At 35.4% G+C, this 26080-nt stretch overlaps 1 protein-coding gene across 2 annotated transcripts in view; it reads right to left on the bottom strand.

The window, feature by feature from the left end:
- LOC129262524 (tropomyosin-2-like) overlaps positions 1-23991 on the bottom strand; it is a 30930-nt gene extending 6939 nt beyond the window's left edge. Inside the window, exons 1-6 of one of the 2 annotated variants that reach the window (XM_054900649.2) lie at positions 23865-23991; positions 15472-15627; positions 13881-14014; positions 12718-12763; positions 9739-9810; positions 7041-7111 (exon numbers count right to left, since the gene is read on the bottom strand). In XM_054900649.2, the coding sequence (XP_054756624.2) occupies positions 7041-7111; positions 9739-9810; positions 12718-12763; positions 13881-14014; positions 15472-15597 (449 nt within the window). In that variant the 5' untranslated portion in view covers positions 15598-15627; positions 23865-23991. Of the gene's footprint in view, positions 1-7040; positions 7112-9738; positions 9811-12717; positions 12764-13880; positions 14015-15471; positions 15628-23779 lie in introns of both variants that reach the window. The other variant, XM_064099687.1, reaches the window with a different exon arrangement.
- Between the last annotated feature and the right edge of the window lie 2089 nt (positions 23992-26080).

Genomic DNA, 26080 nt, shown 5'->3' with positions numbered 1-26080 from the left:
TTTGAAATTTCTGATCAGCTAAATAAAATGCACATTTAATGTATTTTGAAGACCGATATTTAGCTGAGAAAAAATGATTTTTTTTCAAGAAATATATGTGAATAAACAGAGCGCATTTTTGCATCGAAATCACACTTGCGTCAAATTGATATTATAATCATTATAAAGCGTAGACATTCTTCTTTACGACTGAAAAAGAATTATGAGATTTCATGATGTAGCAAAGTCAGGAACCACAAAAAACCACGGCAATGTCCATCGCAAAATGATTGGAATTGCAGTAGAATTGCCGACGCGTTCTGATTGGTCAACAGCGGCGCACAGACTTACAACATTTGATATAGCTTTAAAAAACCCGGAAGTAGTATGGAAAAGATCGATGGCGAATTGCGTAAGCGCAATGTTTTGACGTGTGCAAGGACCCTGGTTCGAACCCGCTGGACTGTTTTTTTTTTTGTTTTTTTTTTTGGGGGGGGGGGTTAATGGGGATATGTTTATGCTTTTTCTTTAAATCATATTCCTTCATTGTTCCTACCCAGCTTTATTCTCTTTTTACTTTCATGTGAAGTTTTATTTAGGCCTGTATTTATTAAATCATGGAGCTATTAAAAGCTCTATGATTAAATCTTCTTCTTAATCACTGCTTTTGATTTTCAAGTTCTTGATTACACTTATTTGGGCAGGGGTGGGAAGGGAAGTGAGTTAAAGGTCAAGTGCACATCAACAAAAAATTATTTGAATAAATACAGAAATTTCCCTTTTTTAACACAAAACAGTTATATACACAAAACAATATGCAAATAGTTGATTATGTCACTCACATCACATTACTTTTTAAATTTTTGTTGCATTTTTTATTATAAATTTTAGCAAATTTGATCTAAAAAATCTTCCTCGAATCACAATAGGTTACATTTATGGAAACTACTAATGTTAATGGAGGAATTAAAATCCCTCTCAAAATTTGTTAATGAAAATTAAAATAAAATATACATGTCATGTACATGTATCAAACAAAAAAATACACAAGAAATTAGAGTGCGTGTGACATAATCGGTTCTGTAATTTGCACATTGACCAAGATGAGCATATAATTGTTTTATAAAATTAGGCAAATTTCTCAATGTCAAAATAGTAATTTTTTGAATTTTGAATCATAGTTTTTATGAAATTTTCTGCAATACTTTATTTTTCTTTAAATTCAAAGTAATTTTTTTGGTGGGGTGGACTTCTCCTTTACTCTTTGCTTGGAATAGGGAATGCACATTAATATTTATCCACGAACAAAATTGTTTATTAAACATATGCAAATCAGTAATTGGACACATGCTCACTTTCCTTTCATCCAGGCCACTCCCTCACATCCACCAGGTTTACAGTCTTATAACAAAAATGATGAATTAATTATAATACCATCACACCATAGCTCCATGATCACGCAACATTCATACAGTGCTTCACAACAAATATTTCACTTCTGTTCATATATGCAATAATTACTGTGGAAAACAAAAACAAGGCGTAACCACATTCAAATACCGTTTAAAAGGACAAATATATTATACCTTTCGAAAAAAAAAAATTGTGAACATACATGGCACTTAACCTTCAGCACATCAGATAACCTATAACAGAGTTGCTTGAGAACAAAATATAATTATGGGGCATTGCAAGAAACTTATGTTCAATTGCAAATCAACTACATGTTTGTGTTTAATCAAAGGACTTGCCCTTAATTTTGGAATGTGTGATTGAGTAGAAAGTTTCTTGCAATGCACTATTAGTAACATTAAAAATGTTCTTTGGTTTTGAATTGTGAATTTTTATTTTTGTCAAGCTGTATTCCTGTCCAAGTCAGTATTCTTAGTCCTCCCCAAAACTGTGCTCTAATTTTTTTGTTTCCAATATCGATAAAGATCAATTTTCTGTTGTATCATTATCAGTACAAAATTTGCAAACGAAAAAAGGGCATTGTCCAAATCATGGTCTGACCATTATAGTACATGATGGAATCTCCCAGAATGAAGTAGCAAGCAGAGACCAGAGTCAGCAAGTACGCAGATCTGTGTGTAGAAGAGACAAAAAAGAGAGAAATAATCTAAATTACTAAATAATCATTCAAAGTATGAATTATGTTACATGTAAGTCAATTAAGAGACTAAGTACTGTCTGTGACAGCCACAATTTTTTTATTTGAACAAAATGGTTTATAAATACTACTGAGTACGGTAGTACCAGACTTTTTAGTTTGACTTTAAAGTGTTTATAGTCTCTAGAGTAGACTGTCTGAGCTAATCATCATTTAATTCTTAACTGCAGCCTGGGGCAAAAATCATCATGGGGCTCAACTTCGACTAATTAAGAAAGAAGGTTAACAATTTTCAACATAAATCAAGAAATATTTCAATCTATAAAAACTTGATGGAATTCGGAAACCTGATAATCATTGAATAAAACTTTAGAAGGGATCTACTTATTAAGCTTCGTTTATATTAAGTCTTAATAAAAAAAAAAACAAGTCCACCGTCCACAGTCACATATATAATGCGAGCCATCTGCCATCATTACAGAAGTTTCAACGTATGGGACCAAAGGCGAAATTCTACCAACCCGCGACGAACGTAATTTCTGCATTATTTCGCGCCATCGTGGAGTGAACGAGAAGGTTACTTCCGAGTAAAACGTAAATTTCTTGATTTTTAGGGTATCATTTTCTCTAAAATAAAAATATAAGGTGAGTTTGCGTCAAGTTGGTTCTGATATATTTTGAACAGTGACTTTTCTTCTTTCTAATAAACCCCGATTGAAACAATTTGGTTATGTAGCAAAGTCAGGATCCAAAAGAGAAATTCCGACTACAAAATCGCAGTTAAAATATTACTAAAATAAGCATCAATTAAAGAGGTAAAAATGGTAGGTTGAAAATGTCGAAATATGGAAAATTATATACCAAAATATAGATGAAGGTCTTGAGAATAACTTACCACAATTCGTTTCGACGTAAACTGAAGTTAGCGACCAGTACAGAGCTATAACTTCAGCCCCTCCAATTCAGTGGGAAAATCAAGCCAAATTGATCGCACGTTTTCCTTCGGAGACCGCTAGAGGGCCGCTGAATAAATCTCTGTGAATGTGCTCATTATCGCGCGAGCTGCGGTCTGACTGATTTTGGTCATTCTATTGTCTCGATAAAGGATGCTGAGTCAGGTTTACAGAATGTCACTTGTGGTGTTCCCCAGGGATCCCTCATTGGTCCTTTATTATTTATTGTGTATATCAATGATTTTCACTATTCCTCTGATATTTTATCGTTCATTCTATTTGCAGATGATTCAAGTTTGTATCATTCCCACAGAAATCCTGAGACCCTTTTAAAAACAGTTAATAGTGAACTGAGGAAAGTCACTTTGTGGATTCAAGCAAATAAATTATCTCTAAATATGCAGAAAACAAATTATATGCTCTTTAGCAACACGATAAGAGAAGTTCCAGGTGATGTTATATTTAATGATGTGTTAATAGATAGAGTAAAGACGACCAAATTTCTGGGGTTGCATATAGATGAAAAACTGATTTGGAAAACCCATATAAATCATCTATGTAAGACATTATAAAAAAATAGTGGTGTAATATACAAATTGAAATCCTTTTTCTCTACTGATATTCTTTGTATGATGTATTCAACACTAATTCTCCCGTATCTCAATTACGGTGTTCTTGCATGGGGTAATTCTCTTAAAACCAATCTAGAAAGGGTGTACTTGATTCAGAAAAGAGTTTTAAGAATTGTTTGTAATGTTAACTATCGCTCGCATACTACCCCACTTTTTTATGAGCATAGAATTCTAAAATTACAAGATATCTATGATTTTCAACTTGGTACTCTAATGTATGCATACAATGCAGGCATCATGCCACCAGCTCTGGTCACAATGTTCATGAAAAATAGTGACATACATAACTATTATACACGAAATGCTTCTGCATTCCACTTACCCAAGTTACATACAAGTTTTGCTTTTAGGACAGTTGTAAATACAGGACCCAGGTTCTGGAACTCTCTCAATTCAAATATAAAAAAATCGGTAAGCATTTATACTTTTCAGCGTGTACTTAAAGGTTATCTTCTTAATTGTTATTTGTGAGTTGCTCTAGGTTAAGATATGCTTTTATATACTATGTTATTTTTAATTTTGGAGCCTATAAAACTGTATATAAGACTGGAGAATGTTATGATATATCAATATATATTTATCTTATATCTTGTCTAACTGGATTCTTCTGCAGAGGGTCAGCCCATGTTTTTTTCCTTTTGTATTATTTTCTTGTGTTTCTTTTACCGTTTGTCATGTTTTGTTTTTTTACTTTACTATTATTATTTATACATACTATCGTCCTCTTTTTTTCATGCCATGTTATCCATACTTATTTCCTCTTCCATCATATATCACTTAATTATATCATATTGTTGTTAGTTTATTAGACTTCATAACTGTACATTCAAGCAATGTTTTCTATTAGTGTGTGTTTTTTGTCCTTGATTAGTTTTAGTTTGTCTTTTTTGTTTTATTGTTGCACTTTTTTTTGTTTCTTTTGTATTTTTAAAGATATTACATGTCAACACTGAATACTATTCAGTCATGTACTTGAAACAAAGGAGACCCTAGCCTTACAAGCCTTGCTTTTCAGGGGTTCTCCTCGTCTTTCTCTCAATACGTTTAGTTATTTGCTGTGTTTCTTTTTTTCTACTGTAAGAATAATTTAATTGATTTTCATTTGTAGAATGTGAAATCACACTTGTAAGATAAAATGTATGTGCAGAAAGAAAGACGAATAAATATCTTATCTTATCTATCTTATCTTATCTTCTACTGTGAGAAATTTGCTTGCCCAATTCAGGCAAATAGTTTTGGTCTTTACTTCAAAACACTTTCCCCGACTCTCTTTTACTTGCCCCTGGCAATCGGGCAAGTGCTTATGTAGCACCCTGACATTGTGTACTTTACCCCTTTATATATATGTTTATGGCATGTTATTATAATTTGTACCTACCTGTATGAGGTAAAGCACTAAGAGATTGATTTGGTTTAAAGGGGAATCCAACCCAAATAAAAACTTAGTTTTATAAGAAAAAGAAAAATCAGACAATTTGATAGGTGAAAGTTTGAACAATATTGGACAAACAACAAGAAAGTTATGAATTTTTAAAAGTTGTAAATATTGGTAATCACTATACCCATGGAGACTTCAAATTGGCCGCATATGGGATGTCATAGTGATGTAAGGCAAGGACTACTCTTCCATGTACTCCAATACATATTATGGCTAAAATGTCATTTTTCCCAAAAGTTTTATTTCAAATTATATTTTTCTTTCATGAGGACATAAAACAATATACTACCTGGGTTATATTTAGATTACTGCCCCAATGGAATGGGTACTTACTAGAGAAAACCACAAATCCCTGATAATAAAGTACATGGCCTATGGGAAAGTTGTCCTTGCCCCTTGTCATAATTTACTTACCTAGTTGCCAATTTGAAATCAACATACTATTAGTGATCTCAATTTTAAAGCAGCTATAACTTTCTTATTGCTTGTCCGATTTCTTTCAAACTTTCACCATTCTGTTTCATTTATTTTTCTCCTTCCCAATACAACATTTTATGGCCAAGGCTGGATTCCCCTTTAATATAAGCGCTATACAGTGCGTATCAAAAAAAGTTTACACTTTGAAAAAATCCTGTAAAATAATACATTTGTAATATCCTGAAGATTTTTCCACATTTTAACATTGGTACAGATCCATTTAAGCAAATGACGATATAACTGTCGAAAAATATTTCCGCTTGAGTGAGCACCACTTACTTTTGAAAATTTAGTGAAAATTTATTTGCGCAAAACTTTGAAATAGTTATGCAAATAAAAGTAGACCTTAATCATGAAGAAAACGTGGAATTTAGCTAGTAAAATTGATTTGAAGATATCTTTTACCTTTTTAAACCTGTTTCCTTGCCCAAAACACTTCAAAGAGTGCATTGCGACCCACCCCACTCCCCCACACACCGAGGCCATAGAGACGAATATTTGCTTTACACTGAGCTGTGATTTATATGAAATGGCTTAGGCTTGATTTTAATTTTGTTAATCATTGTCAAGCTTGGGAAAAGTGTGGAGAAACAAGTATTAAATGAAAAATGAAATGTAAACCCACTTTAAATGATAAAAACTCAGTGAAAAAATGCTGGAGATGTCTGATATAAACTTTTGTTCAGATTCAGTTATGTCCTCAGATCCAGCTGGCACAAAAAGGGTAAAGGTTGTGCTTACTAAATGTTGAAATTTCAATTTGAGTGGCAAAATTGTTACAAAATGCTTGAATGTATCCGTTTTATTTCAATTGACTAAAAGTGCAAGGGAAATGTATGAAAAATGTTTTGCAGGGTAGGTTTGATTTCGCCCTTTCCCCTTGACACAGCTTGAAAACGAGCATTTCTGCGCAAACAGATTTCTGCGAGCTTTACAAAAATGGACAGTGCTCACAAAAGTGTAACATTCTGTCAAAACTTTTACTTTCATTGGATAGATGAGACACAAACCCAAGATTATATGTGCAAAAATTACCCACATATTGTATATTTTTTAATTCCCAGGGCTTTTTCAAAGTGTAAAGTTTTTTTGATACGCACTGTAGAGTACCACCGTGTGACGTCATCAATTTTCCCATTTTACATTTCGGCATTTTTCATACCATATTTTGGTAGAGCATGATGAAAAACCTCCTCTACCAAAATTTGGTACGAATCGGTCCATGGGGGCCTGAGATATGACCTCATGAATACATAATTAGCCCCACTGAAAATATATTATTGGCATGGTTATAAAATGTAGGAACCAGGCCAACAATACATTGATTTTAATGTCATTAAACATGATAATCATGGGGAGAGCTAAGTTAAATAAATGCACTTTACATTAACCAAATGTGTACATTTTGGTTAATTTAACAACCCCCCCTCCAGAAAAAAGAGGATTTTTACCTTTTAAGTTGCATGCCTCTACATTCCGAACTATCCAATTTATCTTCCATTTGCTGACAGCTACACTGGAGCTGAAAATGAGAAAAAAAAGGAGACATTACTATTTGTAGTACAATTAAATTCATAATATTCTGTGTAATTCTACAACCAATGAATGTGACTATAAAGACATAGAGTGAAGAAAGTATGCATTCAATTACTAGGAAATAAACTTTTTATTGTGGATGTTTGGCAAAGCAATATTTTAATATTTCTACATGTAAATTAAAGACCCAGACTGGAGCTAAATGAGCAATTCACAAATGGGAAACAAATGGGAGCTACATAGTACAACTGTGTAAATTTTATGCATATTCACCGCTTGACAGCTGAGTATTTTGCTGAAGAAAAAATAAAAATTAACGGGTTTCGCGGGGAATTTAGACAAAAGGCTTTCCATTGCCTTTCTCCGGCCTCAAGTCCATGATGTCATGTTGTGTTAGAAGCGTTGTGATTCCATAGGCTTGTACACTGAAACAAGGGGTTATTTTTCTGCTTTTCAGATTCTGAATTCAATTTTTATTTCAATTTGCAAAATAATGACAATTATTCAGTGCTCATATGGATGGAAACCTACAACTCTTTAGTAGATTTTTTGTGATTTCTGTTCTTAGCTCTTATTGGGCCTGAATTGCTATGTCCTTGTAACTCATAATCTGAATACAGATATAATTCGAAAGCTGTGCCAAATAAGCAGGAAATAAAATATGGTGAAAACTAGTCAAAAGCTGTAGATTTCATCAATTCAGCTTGTAGAAAAAGATATTTATTATATCTCTATATGATAGAAGTGAAGAAAATAAAATGCGTAATCAGAAAGGGGGAAAAATCACCCACTTTTTCTGTGTACAACTCTATAGAATGACACCACTTCTAACTCAACAAGACAACTGGTGTTGAGCCCTGTGAAAGAATTTACAAGAAAGTCTATTTTTTAACCCGATAATTTGAGCTATTCTAAAGCAAAATACTCAGCTGTTAAACGGTGAAAATGCATTAAGCTTGCATTTCTGTATTAAGCAGTATATTAGCTTTCGATTTGTATATGATTTGTCAATTTCATTTATGGGTCCGGTCTGGGTCTTGAATAGAGTGAAATTCACAGAGCAAAACGTTGAAAATTTCATCAATATCTGATAATGACAAATTCATTGAATTTTAAAGCTTAACAATATATTGTGAAAGAAATTTCATGTACATGCACCTCGTCACGAATATTCATTAGGTGGGCTAATGATGTCACATCCCAACTTTCCTTTCTCTGATGTTACATGTATTACATGGAATCATATTGTTTATTTTTTCAAATATGTGTGGATGATATGTCTTCCTTATAATTCTTATCAATTCTTATAAAAAGTTGTAGCAATGAATATCTAATGCATTAATCAGTTGTTAATTCAATTTTTTTTAGTTCTTGGTAGAAAAAACCTGAATAAACCTAATTTCTTATAATAAAATACAAAACAAGTGGGGATATGACATCATCAGTTTGCTCATTGAATATTCATAAAGACATGCCTAGAACTGTTTAACCGGAGTAATGAATATTTTTAAGATGCCATAACTTTGATATTCCTTTTCAGTTTTTGATAAATTTTCACTTATTTGTTTGTCTGATTTGTCTTTATCTGTTCAAATAATATTATTTTTAGCCCGAAGTGCTCCTTTAAAAAATATCAAAGCCTTACATTAGTTGAAATGACACACACACAAAAAAAATCCAGATTCTTAATTTTCTTGTTTCCATCAACTTAAATTGCAATTTGATGTCATTAGATTATTTGGTGTTAAAGGGGAATCTACCCCAAATTGAAAGTCAACCTGAGGAATATTCCCTTCTTTCTTGACTCTAAAAGACTGATTTAAACTGATGTCACATGGTCACTAGATCTACTAACATCAATGTCTACATGTGCAACTTAAACAAATGATCCGGGCTGAAAGTAAATAGAGTAAAATTCACAGAGCATAATGCTGAAAATTTCATCAAAATCTGATAACAAATAGCGAAGTTATTGAATTTTAAAATTTATCAATATTTTGTGAAAACAGTTATATGCACATTGTCATGAATATTCATTATGTGGGCTGATGATGTCACATCCCCACTTTCATTTTTCTTATATTATTACATTAAATCCTTCATGTTTAATTGTTCATACATGTATAAATGGTGTGTCTACATAATGATGAATTAAGTTGTGTCAATAAATAACTAATGCATTTAATCAGTTATCAATCCAATTGTTTTAGTTCTTGGTAGAAAAATTTTGAAGAAACCCAATTCATATAATAAAATACAAATGAACAAGTGGAGATATGACATCATCAGCCTACCTAATAAATATTCATAAAGACATGCCAAGAACTGTTTCACCGGATTGATGCATATCTTAAAAATTCAATAACCTTCTTATTTGTCGTCAGGATCTCAAGCCATTAAAAGATGGGAGTTGCTGCTACCCTGTTTGGAATTCAAAGACTTGAGGGATAGAGCAACGTCGATCTGGGGCTGCTCAGTGGCTGCCGCGCAGTCGCGACGTTCAATTGAGCAAATAAATTTTTGAAGAACTTCTAGTTCTGATTTCCATTTTGAACAATAAGATGTTTCATTATTATCATTATAATTATAAATATTACTATCAAACACACTTACATCTGAGTTGATTCGGTCTAGGCGCTCAATTTCTGAAGTTCTTTGTTCAATCGTTTGCTCCAAATCTTGAATCTGTTGAAAAAGAGCGAGATGTTAGTACCGATATCATACTGGGACAACGATGCAATGGTGGATTATGCATATCGTGTGGATAGCATTCTTAATTTAGGGTGTATATTTAAAAAAAAGGCCTATAAAGAACGTGCAGCTTGTGTCAAAGGGCACTACTAAAGTCACATGATTATGGTTGTGACCACAATGTTTTGCAGCCTCTGCAAGTTGTTTTTTCTCCTCATGACTGATTATTATTCACTTTCAAAGCATTATCTGTAAAAAAGAATAAAAATATTTAAAATGAAATGAACAAACTGCATGCTCATTCAAGCATGTCAATATTAAAAAAAAAAAATTAACATAATGTGAATTGTATCATATTTTAATTTTGAATATCACAATATTACTAAAGTGCAATGAATGGGTGTTCCATTTACATTTGGGCAATTCCATAAAATATGTACGTCTGACCCCATGTATGTGAGACCTTTATGAAATTTTCTGTCTCTCATTTCTGGTTATCTTGGCGGTCTGTAATGCTCCCAAATGACCATGACTTGGTCAGTTTATGAAGTGAAGTAAGAAAAATGTGGGTCAGACGTACAAAAAGGTTGATTATTTTATGGAATAGCCAATTTATTGATTTTGTGAAGATTTGAAATCAATGGTTTATTTAGTCTAATGCTCAGAGTATTCTGCATTTTGTCTAAAGAAAGTTTGGTTCATTAATAATTTATCTGATCACACTAGTGATGTTAAACCAAGCAGATATTAGATGAAATGGGTACACTGGAAATAATGAGAAAAAATGATAAATGCACTATATAACAATTTAAGCAAAATGGTCATTAGACAAATAAGCCAGTTCGTAGTTCCACTCTGCGCATGATCAGAGGAAGGTCATTTGTACTAAAGTGACATGGTGGTTTAAAAATTTAATGAGATAAGCACCATCTTTGATGTCTTGATCATTCATATATTCTTTTGAATTGTGTTTTTCATTTACATGTACATCCACAATGCGTCCACGAACGACTGGTATTCCACAGTTTGCCAAGTACATTGTACAACATGCTATAATATGCATTCAAAGTAGAAATGCAACAAATACCTTCATAGAGCGTTCAATGGTGTGCTATTCTAGTCACCTGGTCTTTTCAATTTCTTCATCCTGCTATTTAAGGCATCTTTACATAATATCTTGCTTTGAAATCTGCCTATCTCAATGAAAGAAATGAAAGGTCATTTGACCAAAATTGTCCATGAAGTAACTACGAACTGGTCTATTGGAGGTAGACAAGTATGGTGTTGAAATCTGGTGTTGGTGTTGTGACAACACCAGCCCCAACACCGTACTTGAAATGACGCTGGTATTGGGATTGACCTCAGAAAAAATATGACGTATTTCCAGCAGTTCGTGTTGAGCGCTGGTGTTGAATGTCCTCTGATGGTGTTGACAATCTACGTGTAATTTCCCGATTCACCAACACCAACCCCCAAAGATTGGGAAAATCGTTGATTTCAAGTTCGGTGTTGCTGTTGGTAATTTGAAGCCAACAAAGAGGCGGCAAACAGGAAGAAACATCCCCATAAAATTATATTTTTTGCAGATAAGACGAGTGCAAATCATTAGAGCCTTATACATTTTAATGGACAATAATATGTACTCTTTCAGATTCGTGACCTTATTTTAGCCTTTGCATTCTGTACGATGAGATTTAAGTGTAATTTATCTCCGATTTCACTTTCGTCGTCGAGAAGTTCTCATGTAAAGTTGAGGTGATCAGCAGTACAGCGCAGAAGCGTGACGTCATGAGCTATCGATAACGAGATCGGTATCGTTCCTCTGAACTAAGCTCGGTGTTGAAGCTCGGTTCAGCAGCCTTTTCACACACCAACACCAACAACGAACTTGATATCACCCAATGTAGGATGAGACCAAATTTTAAAAAGTAGACAAAGTGGGAGAACACCAATTGGCAATACATCATCAGAAAGCTGTGAACATGCAGATGGTATCCTACATTTTCATATAGATGTAAACAATACATTGTACATTAAATGAGATGTAGTATCATACCAAAATAAAAAAAATGCATATTATCAGGGGCCAGAATTTTTTTTTTTTTTCTGAGAGATCTCATTTTAGATCACTTCATTCCCACAACTTGATATAAGCTGTTTAAAGGACAAGATCACCCCAACAAAAAGTTGATTTGAATAATAAAGAGAAAATCCAACAAGCATAACACTGAAAATTTCATCAGAATCGGATGTAAAATAAGAAAGTTATGACATATTCAAATTTGCTTATTTTCACAAAATACATTGTAGTTACATGCACATCCCGGTCGGTATGCAAATAAAGGGCATTGTCCTGTGAAACAAGTTTTATTTCTCCCTGAACATGTGGAATTAACATTGTTTAACATTTTATGGTTCAGTCAAGTGGGTCCTAATTGTCAAATTTGTAAAAATTGAAATATTGTAGATTTCAAACAATAAAACACAAAAGAAATCGTGAGCGATGGACATCAACGATTCTATCATTTTCATGTGACTAAATTGTGCATATAATTGTGAAAAATAAGCAAAACTTGAAAATGTCATAACTTTTTTTAATTTTACATCAGATATTGATGAAAGTTTCAGTATTATGCTTGTCTGATTTTTCTCTATTGATTCAAAGCAACATTTTTCTGAGAACTTGACCTTTAAGCGACGTGATAAAGGAATCAACCTTTGGAAATGATGATTGGCTTTTATACCAGGCTCAGTCTTCCCATTACTCCTCATAATTTTAAATTGTAGAGTAAACTTTACACCCTTCTTCAGTTTCTGAAGAGCTTTGAAGTTTAAGATTACTATGAACACTTAGTTGCCTTGTTTTAAATTCTCTTTGGACAATATAAGAAAAGTACTTACTCTTTCAAGATTTTTCTGCTCACGCATCTTCAAAACGTTTCCAAATCTGTAGTAAAATAAACATCAACAACATGAAAACACCTTTAGCACAAAACAAGGCAGCCATACACTTAAATTCAAATAAATCCAAAGACCAAACTGGAGGAAGTAATGCTTGGTCCAATTTGAATGGGTTGTAAAACCAATTGTTTACTTGTATTTAGTTTGTCAGATTTGGGGGCATCACAGATTTATTATGGACTATGACATAAATGTTCACAATATAAGGGGAAGACTGTACACAGAAACTCCACAGTAGATAAATCATACAAGTTTCAATGCTTGCATGAGAAAGAGGAATTGGATCTACATGTAAATCATAGAGGCTCAAAGCTTGCGTCCCTATGTTGTCCATACAAAATTATAAAGCCCTCAGTGTCAAATACTTCTAAAATTAATCAGTTTAAGAAATGTTTTTTTAAGCTTTATGGTCATTAATACTTTCACATGATAACAAAGTTGAAACATTCAAATCAACCAAGGGAAACTATGGAAATAAAGACAACCAGGCACAATTTCAAAATTATCTTGCTTATTTACCAGCCGATAACGTTGTGGTATTGTGTATGGATGCTGCCATACTTGTTCAGTATGTCTGTGAATCGTATTTATTCCAATGTACCACTAGAAGTATAGCACTATCTTGGGATGACAAGTGAAGAATCATAGTTTACACAAATATAGCAGCATCAACAGAAAATGCAACTTTATTGTAGTGTTACAGGCCAATAAATTCAAGCAAGAAAATGCTGCAATCATGCTCAGTAATCTTATTTCCACAGTCCCACTAGGTTGATTTAAGGTTTTAAATCAAGCTGAAAAATCATCCTTATGAGCTAGCATTACGCTTGGTGTCACCACAGCTTAAATGGAAATATATTAGTGGATGGATACCTGATAAAATTGACAGCTCCTTTCTGAGACAACTTTCAAGTTGTGTGTGTGTGTGGGGGGGGGGGGGGGGGAGGGGCATTGTCCTAGAATTTGTTGGAAATAAAATCTGTTACATGTAAAATCTTATAAAACAACAGCCATGCAATGCAGTTTTTGTCCCCCTATCTTCATATTTTTCAACAATTTGGAGAAAATGAACACTTATGTATCTTGATACACTCATAATTTACCTGGCATTTTCTTCAGATTCTGTCTCTATTTCATGAATCTTCCCTTTGAGCATTGACATCTCACATTCTTTCTCGGATTGGATCTCCTCCGCAGCTCGGAGTTTATTGTTCAGGATCTTGATCTGTTCCTCAAACTAAAGATAAGTAGCAAATAAAACAAAAAGCTGAATTTGTTACGAGCATTGTAACTATCATAAACACAAAGAGTAGTACTGTAAAAATAGGGTAAATACCTGTACCTAATAGGAATGCAGGGGCAGGTGAGTTGCACATGAAAAAGCAAACAATTATGGAAGCATTTCATGTTTATCATATCGACTTTACCAATTTTTTAGCCAGGTATATACTGTATGCACAACAAATCTCTAGTAGTCAAATAATGGCAAATACAATGTACAATGTAGATTTAGTAATTTACCTAAGTAAGACATACATGTACATGTGTGAGAAGATAACAACGGGTAGCCTAATAATGCGATGTATTTTAACAAGTTTCTCTACTATCTTAACCTTTTATAACTGATATATTGGAATTTGAAGTAGGTTTACTACAAATATTAAATGTAAACCCCCATATTTTTAACTATTGTGAGAGGTAACATATGTTGATTTGGTGCAAATATTGGTTCACTGAAATTTCAGTACATTATCAGCCAAACATAGAACTCTGGCTTAATATTCAACATTCAAAAATCAAAATACTTTCATATCATTAACAAGTGGAACGCCTCTGGCAGTCTCGCCTGCATTGCGTGATTTGATATAGCAGCAGTGCTGGCTTTGAATAATTATTCACAAAAGAAAACATTCATATGATAATATAATACTATGTCCATTGACCCAAAGTGGCGGTTGACCATGATCATGAGACCTAAGACGTGTGCAAAACAATCATTCATACTTGATTACCCTTATGTCTATATTTCATGAATCAGATCCATAAACTTTCTAAGTTATGATGCCAATTCAACATTTAACACGCCCAAAGCTCAATGACCTTTGACCTTTAATAGTCATGTGACCTGATATGCGCACAGGGTATTCAGGGATACATGGTTGCTCTTATGTCCAAGTTTCATGGACGAGAACCATAAACTTTTAATTAAAGTTATGATAAAAATTCTAGAAATACCCCCAACATTATCAAAGTTCATTGACCCTAATTGACCTTTGACCTTGGTTACGTGACCTGAAACTTGCACGGGATTTTCAGGGATACTTGATTGCTCTTATGTCTAAGTTTCATGGACTAGATCCATAAAATTTCAAAGTTATAACAATTCCACAAATACCTCCAACATGGTCAAAGTTCATTGACCTTAAGTGACCTTTGACCTTCATCATGTGACCTGAAATTCAGGCAAGATGTTCAGTAATACTTGATTACCCTTATGTACAAGTTTAATGAACTAGGTCCATAAACCTTCTAAGTTATGATGGCATTTCAAAAACTTAAACTTGGTTAAGATTTCAACGTTAATAACGCCACTGCCGCCGTCAGAAAAGCGGCGCCTACAGGTATACTCTCGTCTCACTCTGCTATGCAGGCGAGACAAAAATGAAATGTAATTCTAGATATGTATTTACTTACTTCTTCAGCTCTCTGCCTTTGTTCCTCATATTGAGTTTGACGCTCTCTGAGGGTATTATTTGCCTCACCAATGCTTATCTGAATCGCATTGATGCGCTCCTTGATGTTGCTCAGTTTGGCACTCATGTTGTCTCAATCTCGTCAAAGCTATCAAGACTGGAAAAATAGGATTAGGAAGACGGCTAAATGCAAATGCTAAGGCAAAGATGTATACATACGTGTATATATGTACCTGAACTACAAGGAGAAGATAGTTATTAATATGAAATAATTGTATGTAAAAAGTTGCAAACATAACCAGCACATTTGTCTTCATCATCTTGAAGCAGCACTTACATTGGAAGAAATTATTAAATCAACAGCACAATTAAATGTTCCACAAAAGCTGTTATGAAGAAAAGTAAGAGTTAAAATTTTTCTACAATCATTTTATCAAAAACATGCAGAATTACAGACCTTGTTTACCATGTTTACAGTTATGCACAAAAGTGCTGGTGAACTAAAGGGCATAACCACAGATTAGCAAATGATTTTGAATAAGTTTGATTTTTACTCTCCATGTACAATTACGTTACATGTACGGTAGTACCCGGCCCAAGTCCAAGAGGATTAAATTAAAAAAGTTACTGTGTTGTGTTGCTTGATCAAATTTACAAAATTCAACACCTGAACATAAGTGTATGCTATTGTCTGAACATATGCATGATTCTTTTTATACCTTTATACCGCATCTACCGGAAAAATATGGTTGATTCGGCAGTCAAGTTTCCAGGGGGGTGTTTCACAAAGATTTAAGTACCGGTATGACTTAAGAGTCGCACTTAAATGCCTAGTTGCGTGCATTATAAAAGGCGTTACCACACTGGTCAAATTATGCTAAGAGGACGCACACTACCAAGTATTAATCAATAAGATTGCCCGTCACATATCTACGTGTTAGCTTTTAAGTGCAACTCTGAGTCATACTTAAATCTTTGTGAAACACCCCCCCCCCCCCCCCCGGTCTAAACTTGTAATACGCTGTCTTCATAATCATAGGTTAGATAAATTCTGCATCTGGGCATTTTCACGGTAACTGACATTACACAGCACAATGTTTTCACACCTTTCATTGTGTGTATCTCTAAAACAACAAATGATGGGAGTTTGCTTTTGATAGAGTTAATAAAGTGAACCTTGCTGTAATAATACTCAGATACTAAGTTTTCCTATGTAACCACATTTTTGTACGCATCAGCAAGCAGAAACGTGTCGGTAACTGACATTATGCAAAAGGACATGCAATTTCGGGGTGTTCATTAAAATTGAAATATCTCATGTCCCTGAGTAACTCAGGCGATGTTCGTGCAGGCTCCACTCCACTTCACTACCGCTACACTACGCTCCACCTACCCGAACATCGGGACCGTGAACCATTTCGGATATACCGAGTCATAAAAGGTGGGATGGCAATCATGGTTATCGTAAAAATTAAAGAAAAAAAATATAAAGAGGGATATGAATGACTTAATATCTTACTTTACACCCGTATTTCACTCCGTGTCCATCCTCCGGTTATCCTCAAAATTGGCGATTTTGGGCCAGTATCTTTTTCCTCACACGTATTATTCACGGCCGATTTCAAAACATCGCATGTGATCGGTCGCTGATCGATCGCGATCGCATGCGATGTTTTGAAATCGGCCGTGAATAATACGTGTGAGGAAAAAGATACTGGCCCAAAATCGCCAATTTTGAGGATACCGGAGGATGGACACGGAGTGAAATACGGGTGTAAAGTAAGATATTAAGTCATTCATATCCCTCTTTATATTTTTTTTCTTTAATTTTTACGATAACCATGATTGCCATCCCACCTTTTATGACTCGGTATATCCGAAATGGTTCACGGTCCCGATGTTCAGGTAGGTGGAGCGTAGTTTAGCGGTAGTGCTAGTGAAGTGGAGTGGAGCCTGCACGAACATCGCCTGAGGTAGTCCCTGAGTAGATAGAGTAATAATTTGAATATGTAAATATAAGTTCATAAGTTCATAAGTTCATTTTATTTGTCTTCCAACTTTGAGTTTGAATACATGACAAACATATAAGTGTGTATGAAACAATGAGCAGAGTACATGATAAAACAGGTATATATAAAACAGAGTATGCAGAAAACATTGTTTTTAAATACATTATACAGCTTAAGACAGAAAGGAAATAATTTTAAAGGAAGACGAGGAGACCTAAGTGAAGCAATGCTTGTAAATTAAGGTTCCTCATTACGAATTCAAAGAACATTGGAAAAACAACAAAGAAATGGCAATATAATATAATATGATAACTAAAGAGAGAGGAGGGGAGAGAAGAGGGACACATTTATGTACAAAAGGGACAAAAAAGGGGACATGAGGACAGAGACCAGCCAGGCCCGGGAAAGGGGGGATGTTAAGTATTGATAATTTAGCATTAACTGATAAATAACACACGAAAAATAGGCTTTACGAATCACTTCCATAGTTACTCAGTAAATAAGATTTCAATTTTCGTTTAAACACTGTAGAACTGACAGCATGTGTAATGTCAGGGCCAAGTGCATTCCAAAACCTGGGTCCAGTGCAAACTAGAGTGCCCAAAGTGAACTTTGTTCTTGCACGAGATATATGGAGAGTGGAAGATTGTCTAGTATTGTAATTGTGTACTTGACTATTTTTCTTAAATATCAGTGCCAGGGCTGAAGGGAGACTTCCTGAATCAAAATCATACATAAGAGATCCTAGCTGCATAAAGTAAATATCTTCCACTTTCAATAAGTGATTCTCATGAAATAAAACATTTGTATGGGCACGATAACTGACATTACATATACTTCTAATAGCTCTCTTCTGAACAATGAATAATTTTTGCAATTGCGTTTTAAGTGAGTTGCCCCAGGCAAGCACACCGTAGTTTAAGAAAGGAACAATTAATGAGGAATATAATATAAATAAAATTTCTTTAGGAAAAACTGATCTCAACTTGTATATAACACCGGTATTTTTTTACAACAGTTTGCAGAGATGATTTACATGAAGTTTCCAGTTCAATTTCTCATCAATAAATAACCCAAGAAATTTAGTTGAGGTTACTCAATTTTCAAGACAGACATTATTAAACATTACATTGCCAGGCAGCATTTTTAAGGAATTGCTAAAAAGCATATAATTTGTCTTTTGAAAATTAAGTGATAATTTATTGGCTTGAACCCACAAGATAACATTCTTCAATTCACAATTCACTGTTTCTATCAGGGTTAGAGGATTCCTATGTGAAAAAAATAAACTAGAATCATCAGCAAAGAAAATGAAGGATAATTTGTTTGATGAATTTTGAAAATCATTTATATACAGTATGAATAAGAGAGGTCCTAGGAGAGACCCCTGAGGTACACCACATGTAACAGTTTGCAAGCTGGAATTAGTTCTATTCAAAGATACAAATTGTCTCCTGTCAGTGAGATAACTCCTAAACCACTCAAGGGCAACACCTCTCACTCCATAATGGGATAACTTATGTAGCAAAATTTTATGATCAACTGTATCAAAAGCCTTGGAAAAATCCAAGAATATACCAATTGTGCTCAAGTATTTATCCAAGGCAGTGGCAACCTTATCAACAAAGTGCAAAATGGCATGTGTAGTTGTATGCTTCTCGCGAAACCCAAATTGAAAATTCGAAAAGATATTTGACTTTTTAAAGAATTGTATGACCCTTGCATATATGAGTTTTTCAAGGATTTTTGAAAAAGATGTCAACAAAGAAATTGGACGATAATTGGTCAACAATTCAGGGTTGCCTTTCTTAAAAATTGGCACAACTTTTGCAATTTTCATGCTTCTAGGCACAATGCCATTTGACATTGAAAGATTAAAGATATGAGTGAGAGGTGTCAAGATTCCTACAATAACATGTTTAATAAGTTCATTTTTAATATTATCACAGCCTGGGCTCTTTTTACTTTTGAGAGATCTAACCACATCAGTCAACTCTACCTCACTTGTAGGCAAAAAAAATAGACTTTCCAAAGTAGGCTCAGACAAGAAGTCAGCACAGGTTTTTTGACAGGGTGGAATAGCCGCCTGTAAATTTGGACCAATATTACAAAAATAATTGTTGAACTCTTCTACAATAACACTGTTATCATCCACAACTTGATCATTTATGATTACCTGTTTTATCTTTGAAACCTTAAGTGGCGCTTTAAAAACATTTCTGATCACTTTCCAAGTATCCTTAATATTCTTGAAAGTCGCTTGGAATTGAGCACAGTAATATTGCTTTTTTGCATTACGCAATGTAGCAGTTAAAGTATTTCTATATGCTGAATATTTCCTATACAAAAATGCTGACTTTGTTTTTTTATATTGGTAATACACCTTATTTTTCTTATTAATTGAGTTTAACAAAGATTTGGTAATCCACGGCATACGTGGAACTCTAAATCGACTCTTATTTGTACAATTAATCACAGGTACGTTCTCGTCATATAGAACCATCAATTTTTTCATGAAATTATCAAAGGCACTCTCAACACTTTGGTCTGAGAGTATGTCACTCCAATCAGCCGAAGTTAACGCTTCTCTGAACCGAGCGATATTTTCAGAATTGCTTTGGCGAGTATGGGTGTTGTAAATATTTGGATCCTTATATTGTCCTAAAGCTAGTTTAGTAAAAACAAGAAAGTGGTCAGATAAGTCAGAAATTACTACTCCAGAAGACGGAGCTGGTTGCGAGTTACTAAAAATATTATCAATAAGTGTGGAAGATGTATCAGTCACTCTGGTAGGCTTTGTGATTAAGGGTAACAATGAAAAAGACATTAACAGATTCAAGAAGTCATCAACGTGAACATTATCATTGCAGTGTAATAGATTTATGTTAAAATCCCCCATCAAAAATAACGATTTATGAGAAAGCAAAGCTTTTTCCAATGTATTTTGCATGTCATCTATAAAACTTGTGAAATTACCATGGGGAGGTCTGTAGATTTCTCCAAGAATAACATTTCTTTTACCAGGAAGCAAAATTTCTATAAATACAGCTTCCAAATGATCGGTCATTAAATTAAGATCATGACAAACCTGATAATCTAACTGAGAAGGGATATATATTGCAACACCACCACCTCTTTTATTTTTCCTATTATTACAAATTATATCATAACCTGGAATAGAAAAGAGATTCATATCATTTTCACTAGAAAACCAAGTCTCAGAGACGCCAATAGGGACAAGCCCTGGGTTGATATTACTGCTGAATGCTAATACATTATCAAAGTTCTTACACAAGCTGCGAATATTCATATGAAGGAGAGTTAGGTCAGTGCTCATTCTGGTATTACAAACTAATTCAAAAAACTGTTTTTCTGTGCAATAATTACAATCAGGGACAGCATTATGCATGTTACCATTTATACTACAGTGATTATCTTAAAAAAAATTACAAATATCTTCTTCAAACTGAGCCATTGTAAAACAAAAAAGGAAGTTGAATTAGCATGAGATGTGCAACATGATACAGGTAGGACTGGCTGGCTAGCACATAAACATACAGGAAAAGTGTAAATGCATGCATGTGCTCGATGTACAGGTAGAGGGTGAGAAATAAAGGAAGGAGGAAGGAGAGACAGGAAATATGTAAAATATATACAATGATGCACAAGGCAACATATTTACAGGTAGGCAAGGTGTATAAAAGTGTCATGAAGAAAAAAAATATTTAAAAAAAACAAAAAAAACATCAAAATAGTAAAAAGTTCGATTCGTAACAGGTAGAGTGGAATATTAAAGCTAGAAGCTTTAATAAACAAAAACAAAAAAATCCTATGCTACAAGATTGAGTTATCCCCTGGGATCTGGATGGGTAAAAAGGTTAAAGTTACTGTTAAACAATTGGAGACCAGCAACAGAACAGTCAGAAAAGTAATAAATAGTGTCATCTACAGTCTACAGAGAGTCTACCTGTGACAAGGTGAAAAAGGGCTTTTTCACAGTCACACCATCTCTGGTGGTCTTCAGGGCAGCCATGATCCTACCATCGACAGACCACGCCGCTTCTACCTTCGGATGGGCAACTAGCTTCATCAGGACTTGATGGTTCAACTTCGTCAGGTCATCTTGAATGACGATCCCGCTGCCCTTGAGGTGACGCTTGCTCTTCATGATCTCTGCTTTTTTCCTGTACGAACAGAATTTGACTAGTATGGGCCTCGGTTTGCGTCTGTGGTTAGTATCATCATCATTGACTGGTCGAGGTTTTCCTGATCGGTGAGATCGATTAATATCGGACTTTGTCAGGGCGCGATTTAACTTTTCGGACACCACTTTGATGACAAGGTCATCCGTATTCTCGTCCGAACTCTCTGGAATGCCAAAAACCCTGGCAGAATTTCGTCTGCCATACTGTTCAAGATCATTGGTGCTTTTCTCCATCAGCTTCACCCTTTCTTCCATCATGTCGAGGGAGCGTTTTAGGGCTTTAACATCAGCTTCCTTTTTGTCAAGTTCAATTCTCATCTCCATAAGTTGACCTTCCTGCTTTTCTATTTTCTGCTCATTTGCTCGAATCTGGTTTGCTATGATTTTCTGTACACATCTTTCGAGCACCTCAGTAAATTCATCATCTGTGAAAAGCTGTTTCAAAAGTTCAGACACGTCAGACACTGAGGATGGTTGAGAGGCAGCCCTCCCCTCGGCAGAGTTACTAGCGTTCGCGGAGGCCGAAGATGATGTGCCCTTATTTGATTTAGGCTTCGTCATGGTGATGTGTATAGCTGTATAGGTCTACAGTGAATTAGATTACACTTAACAATAACAGCTAGATCGATCTACTGATCTGACTGAGCTGAATTAAGGCTGCTGAGGCTGAGCAGACTAGAATGTGCAGGTGCAGGTTAAGATTCGTGCAAAAATGGATTTACATCACAATAAAGTCTACAACATCTGTAATCTTCATTACGGTGAAGGATATAAAGTCTAGATGAGGTGACGCTCTGTAAGATTTGAGGCCATTTGCGTGCCGCACATGAAACTTTGACACCTCCGTTACAAGGTAAAGATGTGTCAAAATATTAAACAATTCGTTTTTGTCTTTTGGGGGCTATGATAATTTTTCCACAACCATGCTGGCACTGGTAACTGACATTATTTACAGTTTTACACTTAATTTGCCATAGGCCTAGAGATAACACATGACATGGAAGTCAAATGTGTGGAATCATTGCATTGTATTTTCTGTGCAGGGCTTCACATGAAAGTGAGCTTGATGTGGAAATATACCCGAGTTTCTAGGAACATTTCAATGAAAAAACTTTTTTCTTAATTTCTTTTTCTTAATTCCTTTCTTTGATTTGAACATTTTTATCATTAGACATTAGCCTAGGGCCTACTTGCTATTGCTACTAATACCGGAAAGAGCCCCGGTGCGTAGCGAGAAGGAGTTTCGGCAAATATTACTTCAGCAATGAAGCATGTTTGCCGACTACTTCGAAATCCGGGGTCAAACACGGTCCCTTGTACGAGGTTAGTAATAGTATACTAACCTCGTAGTCGTATTTAGTGTGAGTGCCACTGGCACTGCACTGGCGCTGCACTGAGGCGGCAGCGGCAGGGCTAACCCAGAGAGCTCCCGGCCGCGCAGCGGGCGGGAGCCCAGAAGCTTACCGTGTATTTTACCATTGTCACCGGACTAGGGTGATTTATGGTCTAAATATTTCTCCAAATGAATTGTGAAAACGGAAAGTATACAATTACCACGATTATATGGATGAAGGTCTAACGAGTGGCAGATTCCTGACATCTGGGCACAGTCTGGAACCTCAAAAAAACGAAAAGTTCTCTCCTTCTACCCAGTCTCGATCGGCCATTTTGTTACGATTTTTAACAAAAATGGCCGATCGAGACGGGGTAGAAGGAGAGAACTTTTCGTTTTTTTGAGGTTCCAGACTGTGCCCAGATGTCAGGAATCTGCCACTCGTTAGACCTTCATCCATATAATCGTGGTAATTGTATACTTTCTGTTTTCACAATTCATTTGGAGAAATATTTAGACCATAAATCACCCTAGTCCGGTGACAATGGTAAAATACACGGTAAGCTTCTGGGCTCCCGCCCGCTGCGCGGGCGGGAGCTCTCTGGGTTACGGCAGGGCCTGCCTAGGGTACCGTGCGCCCATGGTGGGCCGCTTATCATGAAGCAGTGGCCGACTTCGAACTTTCTCGAGTGACCGTCTGAGTCTCACTCTCATCAGTCTAGTCTCTCTCGTTCCCTCAATTTGCCACTAATATTCTCACTACCTGGTACTCTTTCAAAAGCTAGAACTACCGCAGCTTAAAAATGACACTAGACTAATAAGCTTCACTAAATAAAGTAATTCCTTACTTCGAAAAAATCCTGAAAAGAGAAATGTCTTCCTTGATTGGCGAAATGGGTGTGCCGAATCAACGCGCTCACATTACGCACACGTACAAGTACCGTACGTGCGTGCGTGGTGGACCGTGGCCGTGTCGATGTCGCACGCTTGCATTTATGCGGAATCCGAAAACACGAACGTCTTTTGTCCTTATCCTTGCACCAGTTGGAAAAATGCCCTTTTTCAAAATGTAGGCCTAATTATGATGTATTTCCTCCTTTTTCATCATTTTTTCGCTCTTGAAGGGGCACATATTCAATGCAGAGTTTGGATTAATTATATTCAACGAACTTGCTTAGCCAGGGGGGGGGGGGCGGTCGCCCCCCCCAAAAAAAAACGCCCCCGAAAAGAAGGAAAAAGAAGGGGAAAGGGAGAAAAAGAAAAAGTGAAGGGAGAAAAGGGAAGAAGGGTATGGCTTTATTGTTTTTTTCTTTCTTTTTTGTCAAAAGAATAAAAACCTAAGTTCTTCTAGCTCTCTCTTAATTCATACAAAATTTTGAAAACATATAAAAATTCCCTTTACCTTTGTTTCTCAAACCCTTTTTTCTACTCCGTTTTTCCCCCTTCCCGGCCATGGGAATTGCATTCTTGCCAGAAATTATAAAGTATACATGGGTGTCAGTGGCGTACCGTGGGTCACGGCATTGGGGGGGGGGGGGGCACCAGCAAAAATTTTGAGTCACTTAAAGAGCGCGCGAAGTGCGCTCAGTTGCCAGGTATACTGACATAATAGAGACATTTTTAGGACAGTGTCATTAAACGGATATGTATCTCACTGATCACATAATGCGAGCGCGAAGCGCGAGCTGAATTTTTTGTATATATTGACCCCAAACAGGGACATTTTAAGGACTATATTTTAGGAATCCATTAAGAGTATACATATCTCACCATAGTCATCTATTGTGAGTGCCAATCTCTTGCTGATTTTGTTAGAATAATATACATTTAAACACATGAAGCACTTTTTGTAATCATTGTAATCATGGTCAACATACGCATCTCACTAATCAAATATTGCGAGCGCGAAGCGCGAGCTGAAAATTTAGGAAATTCAGACCTGAAGAGGGACATTTTAAGGCTTGTTTGTAGGAATTCACGAAGATCATACGTATTTCACTAACAAAAATATGTGAGCGCGAAGCGCAAGCTTAAATTTTTGCATATCATTGACCCAAAACAGGGATATAAGGACTATTTTTTTAAGGAATCCATTAAGAGTACATATCTCACCATAGTCATCTAATGCGAGTGCCAAACGCATGCTGATCTTGTTAGAATTACATGTAAATGACACATGAAGCACTTTTTGTAGTCATTATCATATACGCATCTCACTAACCAAATGATGCGAGCGCGAAGCGCAAGCTGAAAATTTTTGATATTCAGATCAGAAAAAGGGACATTTTAACGACTGATTTTGGGAATTCATGAAGAACAGACATATCTCACCAATCCACGAATGCGAACGTAAGCACGGACAGGAAATGGTTTATATTAAGACCTTAAAATGGGGCAATCACTTTAAGTAGTCATGAAATAGAAGCATATGTCACTACATAAACAATAATAATTCGAAGTGCGAGGAAATATATTTGGTGTATATTGACTTGAAAACGGGAGGTTTTAGTACAACAGGATTATATATCTTGTTAAACATACAATGCGAGCACCAGGAACAATGAAGACATATAGGCCCTGCGCAAATTATGTTTCATAAAGTTATAATTTTTTTTAAATGTAATATAACATAACATAATTATAACATAATATAACATTATAATTAACAATAATTTCTTCTTTCCCCACTACGTTTCTTTCCCTTTCTCCCTCTTTTTCTCCTTTTCCCCGTTTTTTTTTTTTTTTGGCCAGCCGATTGGGGGGCACGTGCCCCCCCCCATGCCCCCCCCCCCGTAGTTACGCCACTGATGGGTGTAAATAGTATGAAAAGTATTTTTTTTTTATTTATACAAAATTTCGGCTCTTCTATTCAGAGCGGGTTAACTTTTATACCGTCTCTCCCCGAGTCCCCAAATGTGATTTCTCTTCCGTTTTTCAGCAAGCAAATTTTTGGCAAAGTATCTGCTCAAAGGGGGAAGCATAAAGTTCATGCCGTGCTATATGCAAAAGTAGGTACGATGAAACTTTATTCTATATCACTGCACATGAGCACATCCATCTCCTG

The sequence above is a fragment of the Lytechinus pictus genome, chromosome 5 (assembly GCF_037042905.1).
Source record: "Lytechinus pictus isolate F3 Inbred chromosome 5, Lp3.0, whole genome shotgun sequence".
NCBI classification, from domain to species: domain Eukaryota; kingdom Metazoa; phylum Echinodermata; class Echinoidea; order Temnopleuroida; family Toxopneustidae; genus Lytechinus; species Lytechinus pictus.
The sequence above is the reverse complement of the archived record's forward strand: the minus strand, read 5'-3'. Positions and strand labels throughout refer to the sequence as shown.